The 18,245-nt window shown below is 45.2% G+C and overlaps 1 protein-coding gene across 27 annotated transcripts in view; it reads left to right on the top strand.

The window, feature by feature from the left end:
- The window catches only part of CLASP1 (cytoplasmic linker associated protein 1), a 272,898-nt gene that overhangs the window by 249,186 nt on the left and 5,467 nt on the right, over positions 1 to 18,245 (top strand). For 16 of the 27 annotated variants that reach the window (XM_060411218.1, XM_060411217.1, XM_060411213.1 and 13 more), the window contains 2 exons: positions 6,878 to 7,084; positions 8,358 to 8,474. In XM_060411218.1, coding sequence (XP_060267201.1) covers positions 6,878 to 7,084; positions 8,358 to 8,474 — 324 coding nt within the window. Of the gene's footprint in view, positions 1 to 6,877; positions 7,085 to 8,357; positions 11,446 to 18,245 lie in introns of those variants that run through there. The other 11 variants (XM_060411209.1, XM_060411208.1, XM_060411223.1 and 8 more) reach the window with 1 other exon arrangement.

Here is an 18,245-nt window from a genome sequence, read left to right as displayed (position 1 = left end):
TTGTCACCAGATGCGTCCTCCCTTGGCTGCCGCGGCAGGGCCCTGGCATGGTGCACACTAGTTCCAGCCGTGGGGCTGTAGCAATGAAGGGCTTCTTGAAATATGGTTTCTAATAGGTTGGAACGTGTCATACAGCCTTCAGGGAAGATGCTTAAAGCAGGGCTGCTAAGTCGTCTTGTTTTTTTCCCGGTAAGCTGAGGGCTGTGTTCTCAGGGTCTTTTGTAGGAGCTATGTGTGCAAAATACTGTCACACTGAAATATGCCAGGCGCTAAATCTGTCTCATCGTGACTCATCCTAAGCTAACATAGACATTTTATAATGAGCAAGACAGAGGATTTGGGGACCAATTTAGAGTTTTTGTTTAAAAAGTTGGTGTTTGTCAGGTTAAGTATGTTTTCATATTCCCTATTTGAATACGTAGATTTCTTAAATTTTCTGTGTTTTTATCTTTTTAGTAAATAAAATTTGCTGTTGCGTTTCAACTGCTCATTAATGAAGTTACTGTGGTTTATAGTAGTGTTAGCTTTTAGCAAACACCTACAGGCGAAGGCCTTGATAGCGACCTTTTTAAGATCCTATGCCCACTCTCTGTTTTTCAAGAAAAACTCCTTTAACTTCAGTGCTTCTTATCTTAGAACTTGTAATCCGTCTCTTAGGGCTGGTACTGAATCTGTCCATCAATGATTGAGAGGATTTAGATCTGATATGAGCATTGATACTATGAATGCGGTTCTGGGGTCAGTGGGAGCACGAATATAGAGATGGAAAGCCAGGTTTTCCATCCAGCATCCGGCCTCCAGCCGTGCTGTCTGTTTGATCCCCACTGTGTAGCGTGGGTGCTGTAGAATCAGATAGGGGACGTGAAAGCTCGTGTCTTAACACTATCAAACGCTGTACAAACTTTGCTTCGTAAAGCTGTCTTCAGACGTCTGTATCGTCTCAGAGTCAGACAGATAATGTACAAATTATTAATCACTTTATACACATTTAATGTAAGATAGCTGTTGCTCCCAGGCACCGTGGCTTACACACGGTAGCCAGTGTTGGGGTCCTCGGTCAGTGTTCTGTTTGAACTTTAGAGAATCATCAGCTCTGTTTCTTTGAAAATATTCTTTTGAAATCAGTTCTAATGAGGTGGATGAAACTGGAGCCTATTATACAGAGTGAAGTAAGCCAGAAAGAAAAACACCAGTACAGTATACTAACGCATATATATGGAATTTAGAAAGATGGTAACGATAACCCTGTTTGCGAGACGCAAAAGAGACACAGATGTATAGAACAGTCTTTTGGACTCCGTGGGAGAGGGCGAGGGTGGGATGATTTAGGAGAATGGCATTGGAACATGTACAATATCATATATGAAACGAATCGCCAGACCAGGCTCGATGCATGATACAGGATGCTTGGGGCTGGTGCAGTGGGATGACCCAGAGGGATGGGATGGGGAGGGAGGAGGGAGGGGGGTCCAGGATGGGGAACACGTGTACACCCGTGGCAGACTCATGTTGATGTATGGCATAACCAATACAATATTGTAAAGTAATTAACCTCCAATTAAAATAAATAAATTTATATTTTTTTTAAAAAAGAAAATATTCTTTTGGGTCATAATATTGGCCAACACAATATACTTTGACCATTAGGCTTTGCTTTCACTGACCTCGGCCACAGTAGTGAATATTCAATTACATTTGTCTGTTAAAAGAGAAAAATAGCAACCTCATTGTGGGGTCACCAGATCTTGTTTGCCCCACAGAAGTCTTGGTGCTTAAGGCATCAAAATCCAGCCTCAGGTGGTTTGGCTTCTTTCAGGAAGTTTGATTCTTAAATAAATATAAAACAACCACTGTTATGTCTCCCCGGGATTTTATTTTGAAATCATTTCTAGTTAATTTAATATTTTAAGATTGCAGAGAATTAAAAAAGCTAAACCAGATGACATTTAAAAATGGAACTTTTCAGGACCTCTTGGCAAATAGGCCTGCGCAAAGCAGTGGTGTGTCAGAGAGAAAACACTTGAGTGATGAGCTGATGTTCTGCTTCAAATCCCAGTCAGAATCACTCTGACCGTGGCTTCACCAGATCCTTGGCTCAGGAATGGCCCTTAGAAGCTTCTTGGGGCAGCAGCCACATGTCAGTGGGCTCTGGCGAGCAGTGCATTGTGTGAGTGTGGAGAGATTACTTCACCTCTCTGGACCTTGGTTTTCTAATCTGTTAGCCCAGGGAGTGGACTGCATGGTTATCTGCCTGTCATCTGGCCTCAAGATAACAGAGGCTGCTATTGAATAACAGGCCTAAGCCTTCCTAGATTCCAAATCTACAGTTTTCTTTGGGCCCAACCTTGGCATGTGGCCAGAAGCCCTATTTCCTTTGTAACTTGTAGCCTTGTAACAAAAAGACAAAACCAGAAACCAATATAGTCGTTTAAAAGGTCAAAGTTGCTGATCCAGTCTGACACTCATAGCACAAACTCTGGTAAATGTTTTATTATTGGAGGCACAGGGGAGGGGGGTTGGGGAGTGTTTTAGACGTAAGGGAACTTATGGTTTAGTTCAGGTTAGAGCAAAGGACTCCACATGGGGTCCAGAGAGAAGTGCACTGGGAGTTTGGGGTGGCCTGGAGGGGCATCCAGGGAGAGCGCGGACAGCAGGGAGTCAAGCGGTGAGCCTGGGTGCGGGCCGTGGGCCGGGAGGACATGTCTGGGCTGGGTCTGCTGGACCAGCATGGCCCCAAGGGTGGCCGGGACGTGCCAGGCACAGTGTCCAGCCCCGAGAAATGGCAGCAGCTGCCCCACAGTTACTCAGGGCAAGGAGGCACGGCCCCTTCTCTCTGGTGCATCTGCCTCCGAGGAACCAGATGCGACACCTGCCCTTCACTTCCATAGCCTCAGAGAGAGTGTCTTACTAAGAGAGAGAACTTGTCTGGAGAAAGCAGTCAAGTGGTTTGGTGTAGGGCAAATAGAGGTGGAAGGATGATGATGAAAGATCTGTTTAACATCAGAGCCTTGGGGTCTGGAGACTCAGGTCCTCATTCTACGTTGACCAGTTGGTTAGCTGAGTAGCTGGGGATAAGTCTCAGCTCCCTGAACATCAGAAGTGCTGGCACTCGAGGTGAACTGGAGCTTCAGGACGCCTGCCCCTTGTAGGACTGACATTCATGTCAACAGAGTGAGGAGGCTAATGCTGTTGAAAACTGCAGACACGGTCCTTTTAATCCTCTTCCACTGAAGTAGGTAGACCGGTTCTGAATAGAATTGTGGTTGGGGTTTTCCTGTTTTATGTAAACCAGAAATCGCTGCATTTCTTGAAATACGTGTCAGAAGGCTATTGAAATTTGGGTGAATTAACTGTGGGCTGTGTGTATTAGGCTCCCATATTGGCTGAATCTCTCGGTGTCCACACTGGAGAGGTCTTCCCACTCCTGCATTTGAGGAAATACCAGGAGTTGACGGGTTTTGGGAGACGCAGAGGAGCCTTCGGTGTGCTGCCCACCTTCCGCCTCCTTGACTCCTCCAGGGACCAGCCAGCCCAGCGTTCCTGGCATCCTCCAGGGTGGCAGACATGGCCACCTCCTGGGCGTCCAGCCCCTCCGACTCTGCAGCGTTATTCCCCGTTGACTGTGATTCCACCCCTTGAGGTGGGACACAGTAAGTCTCCACCTCAGAGCCTTACCACACCTGAGGCGGTGTTGCCCTTAATCTGCCCCTTGAGGGGAGAGTGTGATGGCTGTGTGGTTAGAGACCATTTCATGCAGACTCTGCCTTTTGAAATCAAGAGAAAGTACTCACTAGGTAGGGTAGGGAGATAAAGTGTCACCGTCCAAACTGATATCAGCATACTTGATTCAGGTCCCACCCCCACGCCCCGCTCCGCCACCTTCATTTTACTTATGAGGGAAACAGGCCCAGACAGTAAAAGAAGCATCCCTCAGGTTCACCTCACTCATCGGTGACAGAGCTGGGTCCCCGAACTTGGACCCTGAAGCTTTTTCCTTCCCTCCCTCCCTCTGGGGCCAGGCCTGACAGGCGGGGACTTGCATGCTGAGTTCAGGTCCATGGTGGTGACCATTTTACCAGAGAGACAGCCTCCCCACCACCATGGGCACACAACCCCATCATCTTGCCTGTTTTGTGAGGTCTTCCCGGCTTTCCCCAGAAGGTGGCACCAGTGTCTCCCTTAGCTTTTAAATAATTGGGACTGAACTAGGTGTACCTTGGAGAAGGAAATGGCAACCCACTCCAGTATTCTTGCCTGGAGAATCCCATGGACAGAGGGTCCAAGAGTCAGATACGACATAGTGGCCAAACTGCTACTACTAACTAGGTGTACCTGCTTGTCGTTGTTTCCAAACATTTACTTGCTTGTTTATACACTGCCGTGCCTGTGACAGAGCGCAGTCATTCTTTCTGAACTTAAAGCGTACAGTTCAAATTGTGACAGGTTCTGTGCTCTCAAAGAAGCCTTATCTTTAAGCAAACATTCATCAATATTCTGAGTAATGATCTCATTTTTTAAAAAGTTAGGTAAGGAAATTATGCTTTTCCGAGATAGACACTGTTAATTCACTGACTTTGAAAAAGAAGAATTCCTGTGTTTCTACCAGACTGCAGAAAAATCAGCAGATTTGGAGCCGTTTTGGTCACATAGGGTTGGTAATGACCCGGAAGTCTGCCTGACCCCACTCTCTCTCATCATCTTCACCCTCTCTGAGAACTCATCTTTGCCCCTTCTGGCCACCGTGTCTACCAAAGAGTACTATCCTCCTTTCTCTCTGTTGCCTCTGTTTACTTTGCTCTCTGTTTGCTTACATTTATAATCTTTGCTTCTTATGTTACATAGAACACAGGGGCGAAACTTAAAGTTCACCGTGAGTCAGGCAGCCGGCCAGCAGCCAGGAGCTTGGCATGTAGAGGGAAGTCAAAAGCACCAACCCCCTGTGCCAAAAACAGCGTCTGCCTTGGGAAACTTGCTGCAGCCTCAGTGAAAGAGGGGCCTCAGACGGACCTTCAAGTGTGTCTTCTGGCATTTTCTCTTTAGGCATTTTCAGAAAACCTGTGTTTGATTAAATGCTTCCTGCAAGCAACTTCAAGAATTTCTGGAGTTTTATCAGAGGAAGTTCTCCTTGGGTTCAGGTTTTAGCTCCACATACCCGAGCTGGTCTGTTTACCAGCAGCTCCCTGCAGGTTAACTCCTGTGACCTGGATGAGAGTGAAGCCTGGAAAGGTTGGTGGGGAGGAGCCTCACTGTGAACCTGGCCATTTACCTCCCTGTCTGATCAGTGCCCTTTGCATCCCTGAGGCGCGCCAGGAGGTTTCTGCTCTACCCCTGTCAGGACCTAAGTGGAGCTGCCAGGACTCCATTCCCAGTCTTTCCCCCAGTCCTGCATCTTCCTGCCGCCCGGCTATCTCTACCTCTTAGTGGCCTCCTGAATTGCTCGACATCAGTGTTTTCCAGTTTGGGATATTATCAATGAAATCATCCAGTATCTTCTGACCCTTTCATTTTTTTCCCCATATGTTTAAAAACTAAGACCTCAGATTTCATCAGTTAGTGTTACTCAGTTTCCTGACCAGTATGTTGTGACACCTATAAACAGTGATTTCTTACAGTTGAAGGGCATTGGTGTCCCACCGCAGGGCCAGGTGAGAGAAAGGGTAGACCCGTCTTCCACCATCTGCCTAGTTGTGTATCACAGGCCAAACACTTGGCTTTCCCAAGTATGCTGTGGACGGACCACAGTCCTCAGGACACACATGAGCTGAGGAAGAGGAAGAGCACTTCATCTAGTGATTGCTGCATGATGGGGCCCTTCTAATGATATGCTGTTATTCTCCAAACAAACCGATCACTGGCGAAAACTAACCTGAACTCAAGTCTTTTCCAAAGGGCAGATCTGTTGCCCTTTCATTGTGTCACCCAGAATGGACAGTTGATTTCTCCAAAGCCCAACTTGGTCCTCTGAAGATGTCTTGACTTCCTCCTCATTTTCTGGGCCAGCTCCTCCATTGGGGCATGTAAATGCAGATCAGCGAGCCGTGCCCTGGAGCTGACTGTGCCCATGATGGACGTTTACACGCGCACACACACACACACACACACACACATGCTGCGGGAAAATGAGTTGGACCAACATTTGTTAAGCACTTAGTGCATAATGGACACTGTTGGGCATGGGGAACAGAAGGTGCCTGAGATGGGAACTGACCTCCAAGGAGCCCTTAGTCTAGTCGGGGAGACAGTGTCATCAAAGCATACAAGTGCAGTGGTCAGGGTGCACCTGGGGCTTCTGTTGCGTGCATCCTGCCGCTCAAGTGATGAGCATAGGTGAGCACCAGTGAGAAAAAGTGAAGGGAGCAGACTGGGCACTCAAGTGGCTGGCAGGGCTCCGGTTTGCCTCACTTCCTTCCATCTGCTCCTGGCCAACTGCAAGGTAGCAGACCCCACCCTTGGGACCCTGCCTGCTCCTGTGGCCTCGCCTGCTGCCTCCTGAACCTTTGCATCCTCAGCCCCTCAACGAAGACCACCCATCTTGCCTAGCGCCACCTTTGCCTCTGAGTCCTGTGCTCAGCTCGGGCGCTGCCACCCAGGAATGCGTGAACTCACAAATGCACACAGGTTGGGGAAGGATAGTAGGAAAAAATTACCAAGGCTATAAAGTTTCTAAGGATCTTATGAGCTGGAGCACAGAATGTGACTCTTTTAGAGTAAGGTTACCTCTCTGCAGCTGCTCCTCCAGCTAACTCTCTTGGCGTGAAAGTGTAGCCAGGGGTAGGGGTGGTGGCGGGGGGTTTCCAGCACTAAGCGCCGCATGCCTGTAGCTCTTTTCAAGTGTGTGTTGTGGTGTGGAGCTCACTCACATGGGGCCATGTTTCAGGTGGTGAGGGCTGCCGAGGAGGCCGCATCCACGCTGGCCAGTTCCATCCACCCAGAGCAGTGCATCAAAGTGCTGTGCCCCATTGTCCAGACAGCCGACTACCCCATCAACCTGGCCGCCATCAAGATGCAGACCAAAGTCGTCGAGAGGATTGCCAAGGAGTCCTTGCTGCAGCTCCTCGCAGACATCATCCCAGGCCTGCTGCAGGTGGGCCCCTCATGGCGGCCTGGCCGCTCAGCGCACAGGGGCAGGCGGGGTGGGCCATGCCCTATGGGACCCTGGACATCTTGTCTCTCTGGCCCACCCTCCCTGAACGCAGAGGAAGTTCTTCCTGGCGGCCCAGACCTGTGGCCTACAGAATGAACTTTCTGTTTATTGTGAACATGGTTTGATCTTTTTTTGTTGTTCATTCCTTACTGCACGGCTGATGGGCCCAGCCCTGGGCAGGGTGAGCCGTGGAACCCAACATCAAACAGTGGTCCTTGTCTTAACCTGTCCAAGAAATAGTAGTTGAAACCCTTATAAGCGTGAGGCATTGAGTTAAATAGACTCTGGAAGGCAAGGTGCCTCTTCTGTTGGGACCCTACCTCAAAGAGTTGACAGCCCTCTCTGGGACTTGGTACTCCCGTACCAACAGCTACAGGTCAGGGCTGGTGCTGTGTGCTGAGTTACTGGGGTGGATGTGGGTGGTTCTGAGATCTGGGTAAAAGCTGATCTCTAGGTTGAAGGGCTCAGAGAAGAGGTGGTTTAGACTTGGGCCCTAGAGAGAGATTTCAGTGGAGAAGGTAGACAGACATTGGCTTTACACTTAATAAATGCTGCTGTTTGCTGAGCACTGGGCTCAGGAATTTAAACACCCACAGCCGAAGACTGGATTATTCCAGGCAGAGGGAAAGGCACAAAGTCTGAAAGGTCCCAAAGGCTGCTTGGAAAGAAGCGGACAGTCCCATCTGGGTTTGGGGAGGGAGGAGGCAGGTTGTGGTCCAGCTGGAGAGGGATGTGCAGGTCTGTCCCACTGCAGGACGATCCATGGACAGTGGAGAGTTTTATCCACAGAGTGAGTGACATAGTTCTCGTTTCTTTAAAGGGATTTGCACATGTGAGATTTGCTTTACCATGGTGAGAAGAAGCCACTTATTTTCCCCCTTAATTTCCTTTTCTCACTCTGTTCTCTCACAACATTTCTTGGCTGGTGCTGCCAACGTTTTTTGGCAGCTCATGATACAGCATCGTTCTGTGTGGAGGAGACCAGTTCGCCAGCCTCCTGCCTCCCACCCCAAAACCAGCTCACTTTTGACACTATTGCGTGTGGCCTCTTTGGGGCAAGAGCTCTTGGGATTCATAGGCAGAGCTCAGGGGCATCCAGACCGCTCCCAGCAAGGCTGAGGTTGAAGTGTGAGAGTGTGGAAACATTGATGAAATACTATCAGTCGGGCAAAGCTTTGATCTCACTTTCCTTTCTATGTCCCTCTGGCTGTAGGGTTACGACAACACCGAGAGCAGCGTGCGCAAGGCCAGCGTGTTTTGCTTAGTGGCAATTTATTCCGTAATTGGAGAAGAGTTGAAACCTCACCTGGCACAGCTTACGGGGAGCAAGGTATGTATAGTGTTACACGGGTGGGTCGTACACCTGGGCCTACCAGTGTGTCCCAGACCCACTGCCCTGCAGTTCTGGGCTCCAGACAAACTTTCTCAGCGTTGTGAGCCAACTGGGCCTTATTCTCCAGGGTCATGTCTCTAAAGACAAAGTGAGCAACTGTGTAGTGAAGTCACCTAGATGCGACCGTCTCCTGTCACTCCTGTTTTTAACATGATAGTTTTGAACTTCTAATTTATCCCCAAAAGGAAGATGACTTTGTTTCGAAACCAGCTTGTTTCCTCTCTCTGAAACACTAAGGACATTTGCCTGCTGGCTTCACACCTGTCTGGGTGGGCTTTGGGTCCTGTGGGTCAGTGTAATGATGGCTGCCTCTCACTGTGTGCCCAGCGCGTCCCATGTTCATGATGGCATCTCTGCAGGGTGAGGACACTGATCCTGCATGTGACCCACCTGAGAGCCCATGGTGGTCATATTTCCTCTTGTTCCTTCTAGAATCGGGCAGAAAATGCAGCAAAGGGACTATTGGCTCATGGAAGATGAGAGTGACTAGAGTGCTTGCTGGTTTAAAAATAAGCTAAAATCTGATGAACCCACTGGGGAGAGAGGATAGCCACCCTTGATCTCAGGCAGTAGGGGCCAGGAGCTGAGCCATGGTGAGGCACCTGCCCCAGGGACTGCCTGGGGAAAATGTGTCCCTGTAAAGTTACCGAGGGCCCAGGCACAGGTATGAATACAAAAGCACGGAGCCTGAAATATCTGGCCTTCCTCCTTAGCAAAGAAGGAAGCAGCGGGTGGAGCCTCGTGGCTTTTCAAGTAGGCCTGTTCCTTTGGCATAGTTGATGAGCGTCTCCACTCACTGAGTTCTGGCCCTCCCGCCTTTGTCCAGAGCAGGGCTGCCGACATTTCGGGGCACTTCGTGGTGGGGACACCATCCCTGAGGTCCCAGGAGCATACCCCACCCTCAGCTGATGTCCCCACACCTGGTCAGGTGTCCCTTTGGGACAAAGCCTTGGTAGAGAACCACTGGTCCAAAAAAAGATACAATCAGCAGCTGGGCTGGAAGGTCTGAGCAGAGCAGGTGTGGTGGGGGCTGCTTCGCCTGGATCCATTTCCCGTGCTCTCCTTCCAGTCACTGCCCCTGCAGTGGTGCTTGCCCATCCCTCCCTGACCACAGCTTGCAGGACAGTGAGCCAAGAGTGCCCAGCAGTGTACGGGCCAGGAGCACCTGCCTCTGCTGCTGCCATCAGGGATCCACGGCTGTTGCGTGGCAGCAGTGGGGCCCTCACAGACAGTCTTCACAAAGGGAATTAGATTTGTAAAAAGGAAAATTCATCCAAAAATAATCTTTTCCAGATCTCTGTTTTCTGGTGCTTTCTACTCTCAGGAGTAAGGGAGCTGTCCTTTCATCTCACTTGACCCCGCTAACAAGGGGCTGAGAAAATGCAGGTGTCTTCTCACCCCTGTCCTGTGGTTGACCTGCTGCCCCTTGGAATGGGGGCGTAGGGTCTGGAGCCCAGTCCTGATCAGAGCCAGTGTTCCCACCTCCCCACTGATGACATCAGTCAGCTCGGAGTGCTGAGGGAGGCTGACCTGACACCTGTCCACTGCAGCAGCACAGTGCTTCCAGTCATTACAGGTTTTATATGTGATAGTTCCGATGCGTTAACAGGAACTTTGTAAGACTCCAATGCACATCTCCTAAAACAAACACACACCCTGCTCCCAGACACACGCCCAGAATGGGTAGCTGGCAGCATGTGGTGCTAAGTTAGAAACAGTCAAGCTATGGCTTCCTGTTTCTGTCACCAGGCCTGTCAGAACCCCTTCTACTACTACTTAAATGAAGTTGATAAATGACATCAGGTTCTGTAGAGGAAGGCCTGATGCAAGGTTGGAGTGGGGGGACTTGGGAGGTGCATCTTGAAAGTGTCCCATTGCCGTGGCAGCAATACTAGCTTTAGTATCAGAAAACCAGCCTTCTGGTCTCTGTCCCCCACTTACTAGCTGTATGACAATGAGCAACCTTTCCTTTCCGTTCTCTCTCTTGGTAAAATATATGTAACGTGAAATTCACTATCTTAACCACATGTTAGTGTGCAGTTCACAGATACCAAGTACATTCATATTATTCCTATTCATCCCCACCATCCATCTCCAGAGCACTTTTCATCTTGGGAAACTGAAATCCATTAAATAATATTCCCCAGTTCCCCAGTCCTTGTCAACCACCATTCTACTTTCTTCGGTGTGAATACTTGTAAGTGGAATCCTACAGTGTTTGTCTATTTGTGACTGGTTTATTTCACTGAGGATAATGTTCTCTAGGTTCATCCATGTTGTAGCAGGTATCAGAATTTCCTTTCATTTTAAGGCTGAATAATAGTCCACTGAATGTACATAATAGAGGTCGCTGATCCATTTTGAGTTGATTTTTGTATATGGTAATAGGTAAGAGTCCAGCTTCAGTCTTTTGTGTGTGGATATTCAGCTTTCCCAGTTCGGTTTGTTGAAAAGACTTTGTTTCTGCAGAAAACCGCATTGGGATTTTGATAGGGATTCCATTGAATGTATAGATAGCTTTGTGTAGTTTTGATTTCATAATGTTGTCTTCCAACCCATGAACATGGGATGTCTTTTTTTAACCTCTATATGTAATGAGTTGTTTTTCATTTTTAATTGAGATGAAAATGAACATATGAAATTGTATTAGTTTTGGATGTACAGCATAATTATTTGATATTTATTTATATTGCAAAATGATCACCCAGTAAGTCTAGGTAACAGCTGTCATACACATAGCTACACGATTTTTTTTCTTATGATGACAGATTTTAAGATCTACTCTGTTAATGACTTTCACATATACAATATAGTATTTTTACTATAGTCACCATACTGTATAGTACATGGAGTATCTTTTTGTTTGTGTTTTAATTACTTTCAATAAAATTTGGTGGTTTTTATTGTACATTTCTTTCACTTCCTTGTGTTAATTCCTAAGTGTTTTTGTCTTTTTGATACTACTGTAAATGGAATTGTTTTTCTTAGCTTCATTTTTAGTGTACAGAAGTACAGTTGATTTTTGCTCATTGATTTTGTAGTCTGCTAGTTTGCTGAATTTCTTTATTAGTCAACAATTTTTTGTGGAATCTTTGAGATTTTATACATATGAGATCACAGTCATCTCTTGGTATCCCACAGGGATGGGGTTCAGAACCTGTCACAGATAGCACACTCTGCACGTGCTCCAGTCCTATACCTCTAGTTCCACACCTGGGATTGTTCAGCTGACCCCAGATTGTGTCGTGCTGTGTTGTGTATTGAAAAACATCCATGTATAAGTGCATCTTCATGGTTCAAACCTGTGTTGCTCAAGGGTCAACTGTATATCATCTTTGAACAAAGATAGTTTTGCTCCTTCCTTTCCAATGTGAGTGCCTGTCTTTTCTTTTCCTGCCAAATTGTTCTGGCTGGAACTTACTATGTTAGTAGAAATGGTGAAAGCAAGCCTCCTCTGCCTTGTTCCTCATCTTAAAGTTGTCAGTCTTTTACCATCGAGCATAGTATTCACTGTGTGGGTCTTTCATATACAGCTTCTGATGTATGGAGGTACAGGCATAGAGATGGTATGGATTTGGTTCCAGACAGTTGAAATAAAGCAAGTATTGCAATAAAGCAGATTTGCACAAATTTTTTGGTTTCCCAGGGTATATAAAAGTTACATGTGTACTGTACTGTAGTCTCTTAAGAGTTCAGTAGCATTGTGTCTAAAAATATCAGTATCTTAACAGAAATGCTAGCCATCATCTGAGCTTTCAGTGAGTCATAATTGTTTTGCTTGTGGAGGATCTGGCCTCTATGTGGATGGCTGCCGACTAATCAGGGTGGTGGTTGGCTGAAGGTTGTAGTGGCTGTGTCTTATTTTAAGACAACAATGAAGTTTGCCGAATCGATTGACTCTTCTTTCACAAACAGTTTCTCTGTAGCAGCAATACTGTTTGATAGCATTTTATACACAGTAGAAAAAACTGAAGTCAATCTTCTCAAACCTGCCTCTGTTTAATCAACTAAGTTGATGTCATACTCTAAATCCTTTGTTGTCATTTCACCAGTCTTCACAACATCTTCACCAAGAGTAGATTCCATCTCAAGAAACCACTTTGTTCATCCTTAAGAAGCAGCTCCTTATCCACTAAAGTTGTACCGTGAGGTTTCAGCAGCTCAGTCCCATCTTTAGGCTCTACCTCTAATCCTGGTTCTCTTGCTATTTCCATCACATCTGCAGTTCCTTCCTTCACTGAAGTCTGGAACCCCTCAAAGTCATCCAAGAGGGATGGAATCAACTTCTTCCAAACTCCTGTTAACGCTGATATTTTGACTTCTTTGTTCTTCATGGCATCTAGAATGGTGAATCCTTTCTAGAAGGTTTACAGGTGACTGCCCAGATCCTCCAGAGGAGTCACTATGGCAGCGATTGCCTTACAAAATGTTTTTCTTAAATAGTAAGACTTGAAAGTCAAAATTAGTCCTTGATCTTTGGGCTGTAGAAGGGGTGTTAAGTTACTCAGTTCAGTTCAGTCGCTCAGTCGTGTCCGACTCTTTGCGACCCCATGAATCGCAGTACGCCAGGCCTCCCTGTCCATTACCACCTCCCGGAGTCCACTCAGACTCACGTCCATCGAGTCAGTGATGCCATCCAGCCATCTCATTCTCGGTCGTCCCCTTTTCCTCTTTCCCGTCTTTTCCAATGAGTCAACTCTTCGCATGAAGTGGCCAAAGTATTGGAGTTTCAGCTTTAGCATCATTCCCTCCAAAGAAATCCCAGGGCTGATCTCCTTCAGAATGGACTGGTTGGATCTCCTTGCAGTCCAAGAGACTCTCAAGAGTCTTCTCCAACACCACAGTTCAAAAGCATCAATTCTTCAGCACTCAGCCTTCTTCACAGTCGAAATCTCACATCCATACATGACCACAGGAAAAACCATAGCCTTGACTAGACGGACCTTAGTCAGCAAAGTAATGCCTCTGCTTTTGAATATACTATCTAGGTTGGTCATAACTTTTCTTCCAAGGAGTAAGCGTCTTAATTTCATGGCTGCAGTCACCATCTGCAGTGATTTTGGAGGCCAAAAAAATAAAGTCTGACACTGTTTCCACTGTTTCCCCATCTATTTCCCATGAAGTGATGGGAGCGGATGCCATAATCTTTGTTTTCTGAAGGTTGAGCTTTAGGCCAACTTTCTCACTCTCCTCTTTCACTTTCATCAAGAGGCTTTTTAGTTCCTCTTCACTTTCTTCCATAATGGTGGTGTCATCTGCATATCCAAGGTTATTGATAGTTCTCCCGGCAATCTTGATTCCAGCTTATGTTTCTTCCAGTCCAGCGTTTCTCATGATGTACTCTCTATATAAATTAAAAAAGCAGGGTAACAATATACAGCCTTGACGTACTCCTTTTCCTATTTGGAACCAGTCTGTTGTTCCATGTCCAGTTCTAACTGTTGCTTCCTGACCTGCATACAGGTTTCTCAAGAGGCAGGTCAGGTGGTCTGGTATTCCCATCTCTTTCAGAATCTTCCACAGTTTATTGTGATCCACACAGTCAAAGGCTTTGCCATAGTCCATAAAGCAGAAATAGATGTTTTTATGGAACTCTCTTGCTTTTGCCATGATCTAGTGCATCTTGGCAATTTGATCTCTGGTCCCTCTGCCTTTTCTAAAACCAGCTTGAACATCAGGAACTTCATGGTTCACGTATTGCTGAAGCCTGGCTTGGAGAATTTTGAGCATTACTTTACTAGCGTGTGAGATGAGTGCAATTGTGCGGTAGTTTGAGCATTCTTTGGCATTGCCTTTCTTTGGGATTGGAATGAAAACTGACCTTTTCCAGTCCTGTGGCCACTGCTGAGTTTTCCAAATTTGCTGGCATATTGAGTGCAACACTTTCATAGCATCATCTTTCAGGATTTGAAATAGCTCCACTGGAATTCCATCACCTCCACTAGCTTTGTTCGTAGTGATGCTTTCTAAGGCCCACTTGACTTCACATTCCAGGATGTCTGGCTCTAGGTGAGTGATCACACCATCGTGATTATCTGGGTCATGAAGATTTTTTGTACAGTTCTTCTATGTATTCTTGCCACCTCTTCTTAATATCTTCTGCTTCTGTTAGGTCCATACCATTTCTGTCCTTTTTCGAGGCCGTCTTTGCATGAAATGTTCCCTTGGTATCTCTAGTTTTCTTGAAGAGATCTCTAGTCTTTCCCATTCTGTTGTTTTGCTCTGTTTCTTTGCATTGATCGCTGAGGAAGGCTTTCTTATCTCTTCTTGTTATTCTTTGAAACTCTGCATTCAGATGCTTACACCTTTCCTTTTCTCCTTTGTTTTTCACCTCTCTTCTTTTCACAGCTATTTGTAAGGCCTCCCCAGACAGCCATTTTGCTTTTTTGCATTTCTTTTCCATGGGGCTGGTCTTGATCCTTGTCTCCTGTACAATGTCACGAACCTCATTCCATAGTTCATCAGGCACCCTATCCATCAGATCCAGGCCCTTAAATCTATTTCTCATTTCCACTGTATAATCATAAGGGATTTGATTTAGGTCATACCTGAATGGTCTAGCGATTTTCCCTACTTTCTTCAATTTAAGTCTGAATTTGGTAATAAGGAGTTCATGAGCTGAGCCACAGTCAGCTCCTGGTCTTATTTTTGTTGACTGTATAGAGCTTCTCCATCTTCGGCTGCAAAGAATAGAATCAATATGATTTTGGTGTTGACCATCTGATGATGTCCATGTGTAGAGTCTTCACTTGTGTTGTTGGAAGAGGGTGTTTGCTATGACCAGTGCATTTTCTTGGCAAAACTCTACTAGTCTTTGCCCTGCTTCATTCTGCATTCCAAGGCCAAATTTGCCTGTTACTCCAGGTGTTTCTTGACTTCCTACTTTTGCATTCCAGTCCCCTATAATGAAAAGGACATCTTTTTTGGGTGTTAGTTCTAAAAGGTCTTGTAGGTCTTCATAGAACCGTTCAACTTCAGCTTTTTCAACGTTATTGGTTATTAGCAGGCGTGAAATCAACCTTAATTTTGCACATCCTCATCAGAGCTCTTGGGTGACCAGGTACACTGTCAGTGAACAGTAATATTTTGAAAGGAATCGTTTTTTCTGAGCTGTAGATCTCAACATTGGGCTTAAAATATTCAGTCAATCCTTGTTGTGAACAAATGCACTGTCATCCAGGCTTTGTCGTTCCACTTATAGAGCACAGGCGGAGTAGACTGAGCATAATTCCTAACGGCCCTGGGATTTTCGGAACGGTAAGTGAGCACTGGCTTTATTTTAAAGTCACCAGCTGCATTAGCACCTAGTAAGAGTCAGCCTCTGAAGTTTTGAAGCCAGGCATTGACTTCTCCTCTCTGGCTGTCAAAGTACTACATGGCATCTTCTTCCAGTATAAGACTGTTTGCCTGTGTTGAAAATCTGTTGTTTCATGTAGCCACCTTCATGAATTATCTTAGCTAAATCCTCTGGATAACTTGCTGCAGCTTCTGCATCAGCAGTTGCTGCTTCACCTCACACTTTAATGTCAGGGAAACAGCATCTTTCTTTAAACCTCTGAACCAACTTCGGCCAAGTTCAGACTTTTTTCCAGCAGCTCGTCCATCTCGCTCAGCCTTCCTAGAATGGAAGGAGAGGGTCTCGATCTGTAGTAGGTTTTGGCTTAAGGGAATGTTGTGACTGTCTGATCTTCTATCCAGACCACTTTCTCCATATCAGCAGGAAGGCTATTTTGCTTTTGCTTTCTTATCATTCGTGTGTTCACTGGGAAGCACTTTCAGTTTCTTTCGAGAACTTTCCCTTTGCATTCACAGCTTGGCTAACTGTTTGAGGCAAGAGGCCTAGCTTTTGGCCTGTCTCAACTTTGAATATGCATTTCTTGCTAAGCTTAATCATTTCTAGCGAGAGAAGTGCACCTCTTTCACTTAAACACTTAAGGCCGTGGTAGGGTTTTTAATTGGCCTAATTTCAATGCTGTTGTGTCTCGGGGAATATAGGAAGGCTCATGTATGGGGGAGAGACAGGGAGATGGTGCAGCAGTCAGAGCATACACATCTGTGGATGAAGTTTGCTGTCTTCATATGAACATGGTTCTTGGCACCCCAAACAACTGCAGTCGTAATATCGAAGAACACTGATTATAGATCACCATAAAGGGAATAATAATGATGAAGAAGTCTGAAATAGTTGTAGGAATTACCAAAATGGAACAGTGACATGTAGGCAGCCAATGCTGTTGGAAAGTGGCACTCAGGAACTTGCATGATGCAGTGTTCACAGACCTTCAATTTGGGGGGTGGGGGGAGGACTGTCTTCAAAGTACAGTAAAGTGAAGCACAGCAAAACAAAATGCGCCTGTACTTTCCTTCTGTTCCTAGTTTGTGTGGCATTTTGTGTGGAATTTTGCCAAATACTTTTTCTGTGTCAATTGAAATGATCCTTTGATTTTTCCCCCTTTCGTTCTGTTAATGTGGTATATTATATTTATTAATTTTTGTATGTTGGGTCACTGTTGGAATATTGATCTGTAATTTTCTTATCTTTATCTGACTTTGCTCTCAGGACAGTGCTGACTTCATAGCATGAATTCAGAAGTGTTTTTTCCTCTAAATTTTCTAGAAAAAATTGAGGATTGTGTTAGTTCTTTAAACGTTGGTAGAATTCACCAGTGAAGCCATCTGGTCTGGGCCTTTTCTTTCTCAGATTTTCAATTACTGATTCAGTCTCTACTAGTTGCAGGTCTATTCATGCTTTCTCTTTCTTCATGATTCAGCCTTGGTAGGTTTTGTGTTTCTAGGAATTTGTCCATTTCATCTTGATTATCTACTTTGTTCTTGTACCGTTACTCATAGCATTTTTATCATATCTTTGATTTATGTAGAATCAGTCAGAATGTCCCCACATTTGTTTCTGACCAATAATTTGAGTCTTCTCTCTCTTTTCATTAGTTAAAGGTTTGTCAATTTTGTTGACTTTTTTTTCAAAGAACCAGGTTTTGGTTTTGTTATCTCTATTTTTTGTTTCATTTATCTAATCTTTATTACTGTTCTCCCTTCTGCAAGCTTGAAGTTCAATTTATTCTTTTTCTAGCCCCTTAAGATATGTTGTTAGGTTGTGGATGCGTATCTTTCTTCCTTTTTTAAATATAAGCCATATAGCTCCTACAGCTGTGAGTTTCCCTCACTGCACTGGTTTTGCTGCCTCCCATGTGTTTGTATTTTCATCCCTTTTGTGTTTTCATTTTCATCTGTCTCAAGATATTTTCTAATTTCCTTTGTGATTTATCCTTTAACCCATTGGTTGTTGGAATAACACGTGTTGTTCAGTTTCCACAAACTTGTGGATTTTTCAGTTTTCTTTCTGCTACTAATCTAACTTCATCTATTATGGTCAGAAAAGGTTCTTTTGACATCTCTTTTTTAATTTATTGAGATTCAATTTGTGGCCTAACATATAGTCTATCTTGGGAAGGTCTCATCTTAGGCTTAGTGTTTTGCATATTTCTTTTATATTTAGTTGATTTATTGTGTTGTTCAAACCCTCTATATTGGAATATTAAAGCCTCCCAACTATTATTATAAAACTGTTTCTCCCTTCAGTGCTGTCAGTTTTTGCTTCTCTGTTTTGATGGCATATTCTTAGATGTATAATTATAAATATTGTAATTTCCTGCTTTGTGGATCTTTTATTAATCCTTCTGTTTCTTATAA

This window comes from Ovis aries, chromosome 2 (assembly GCF_016772045.2).
Source record: "Ovis aries strain OAR_USU_Benz2616 breed Rambouillet chromosome 2, ARS-UI_Ramb_v3.0, whole genome shotgun sequence".
Classification (NCBI taxonomy): Eukaryota; Metazoa; Chordata; class Mammalia; order Artiodactyla; family Bovidae; genus Ovis; species Ovis aries.
This window is presented reverse-complemented; position numbering and strand designations above follow the sequence as displayed.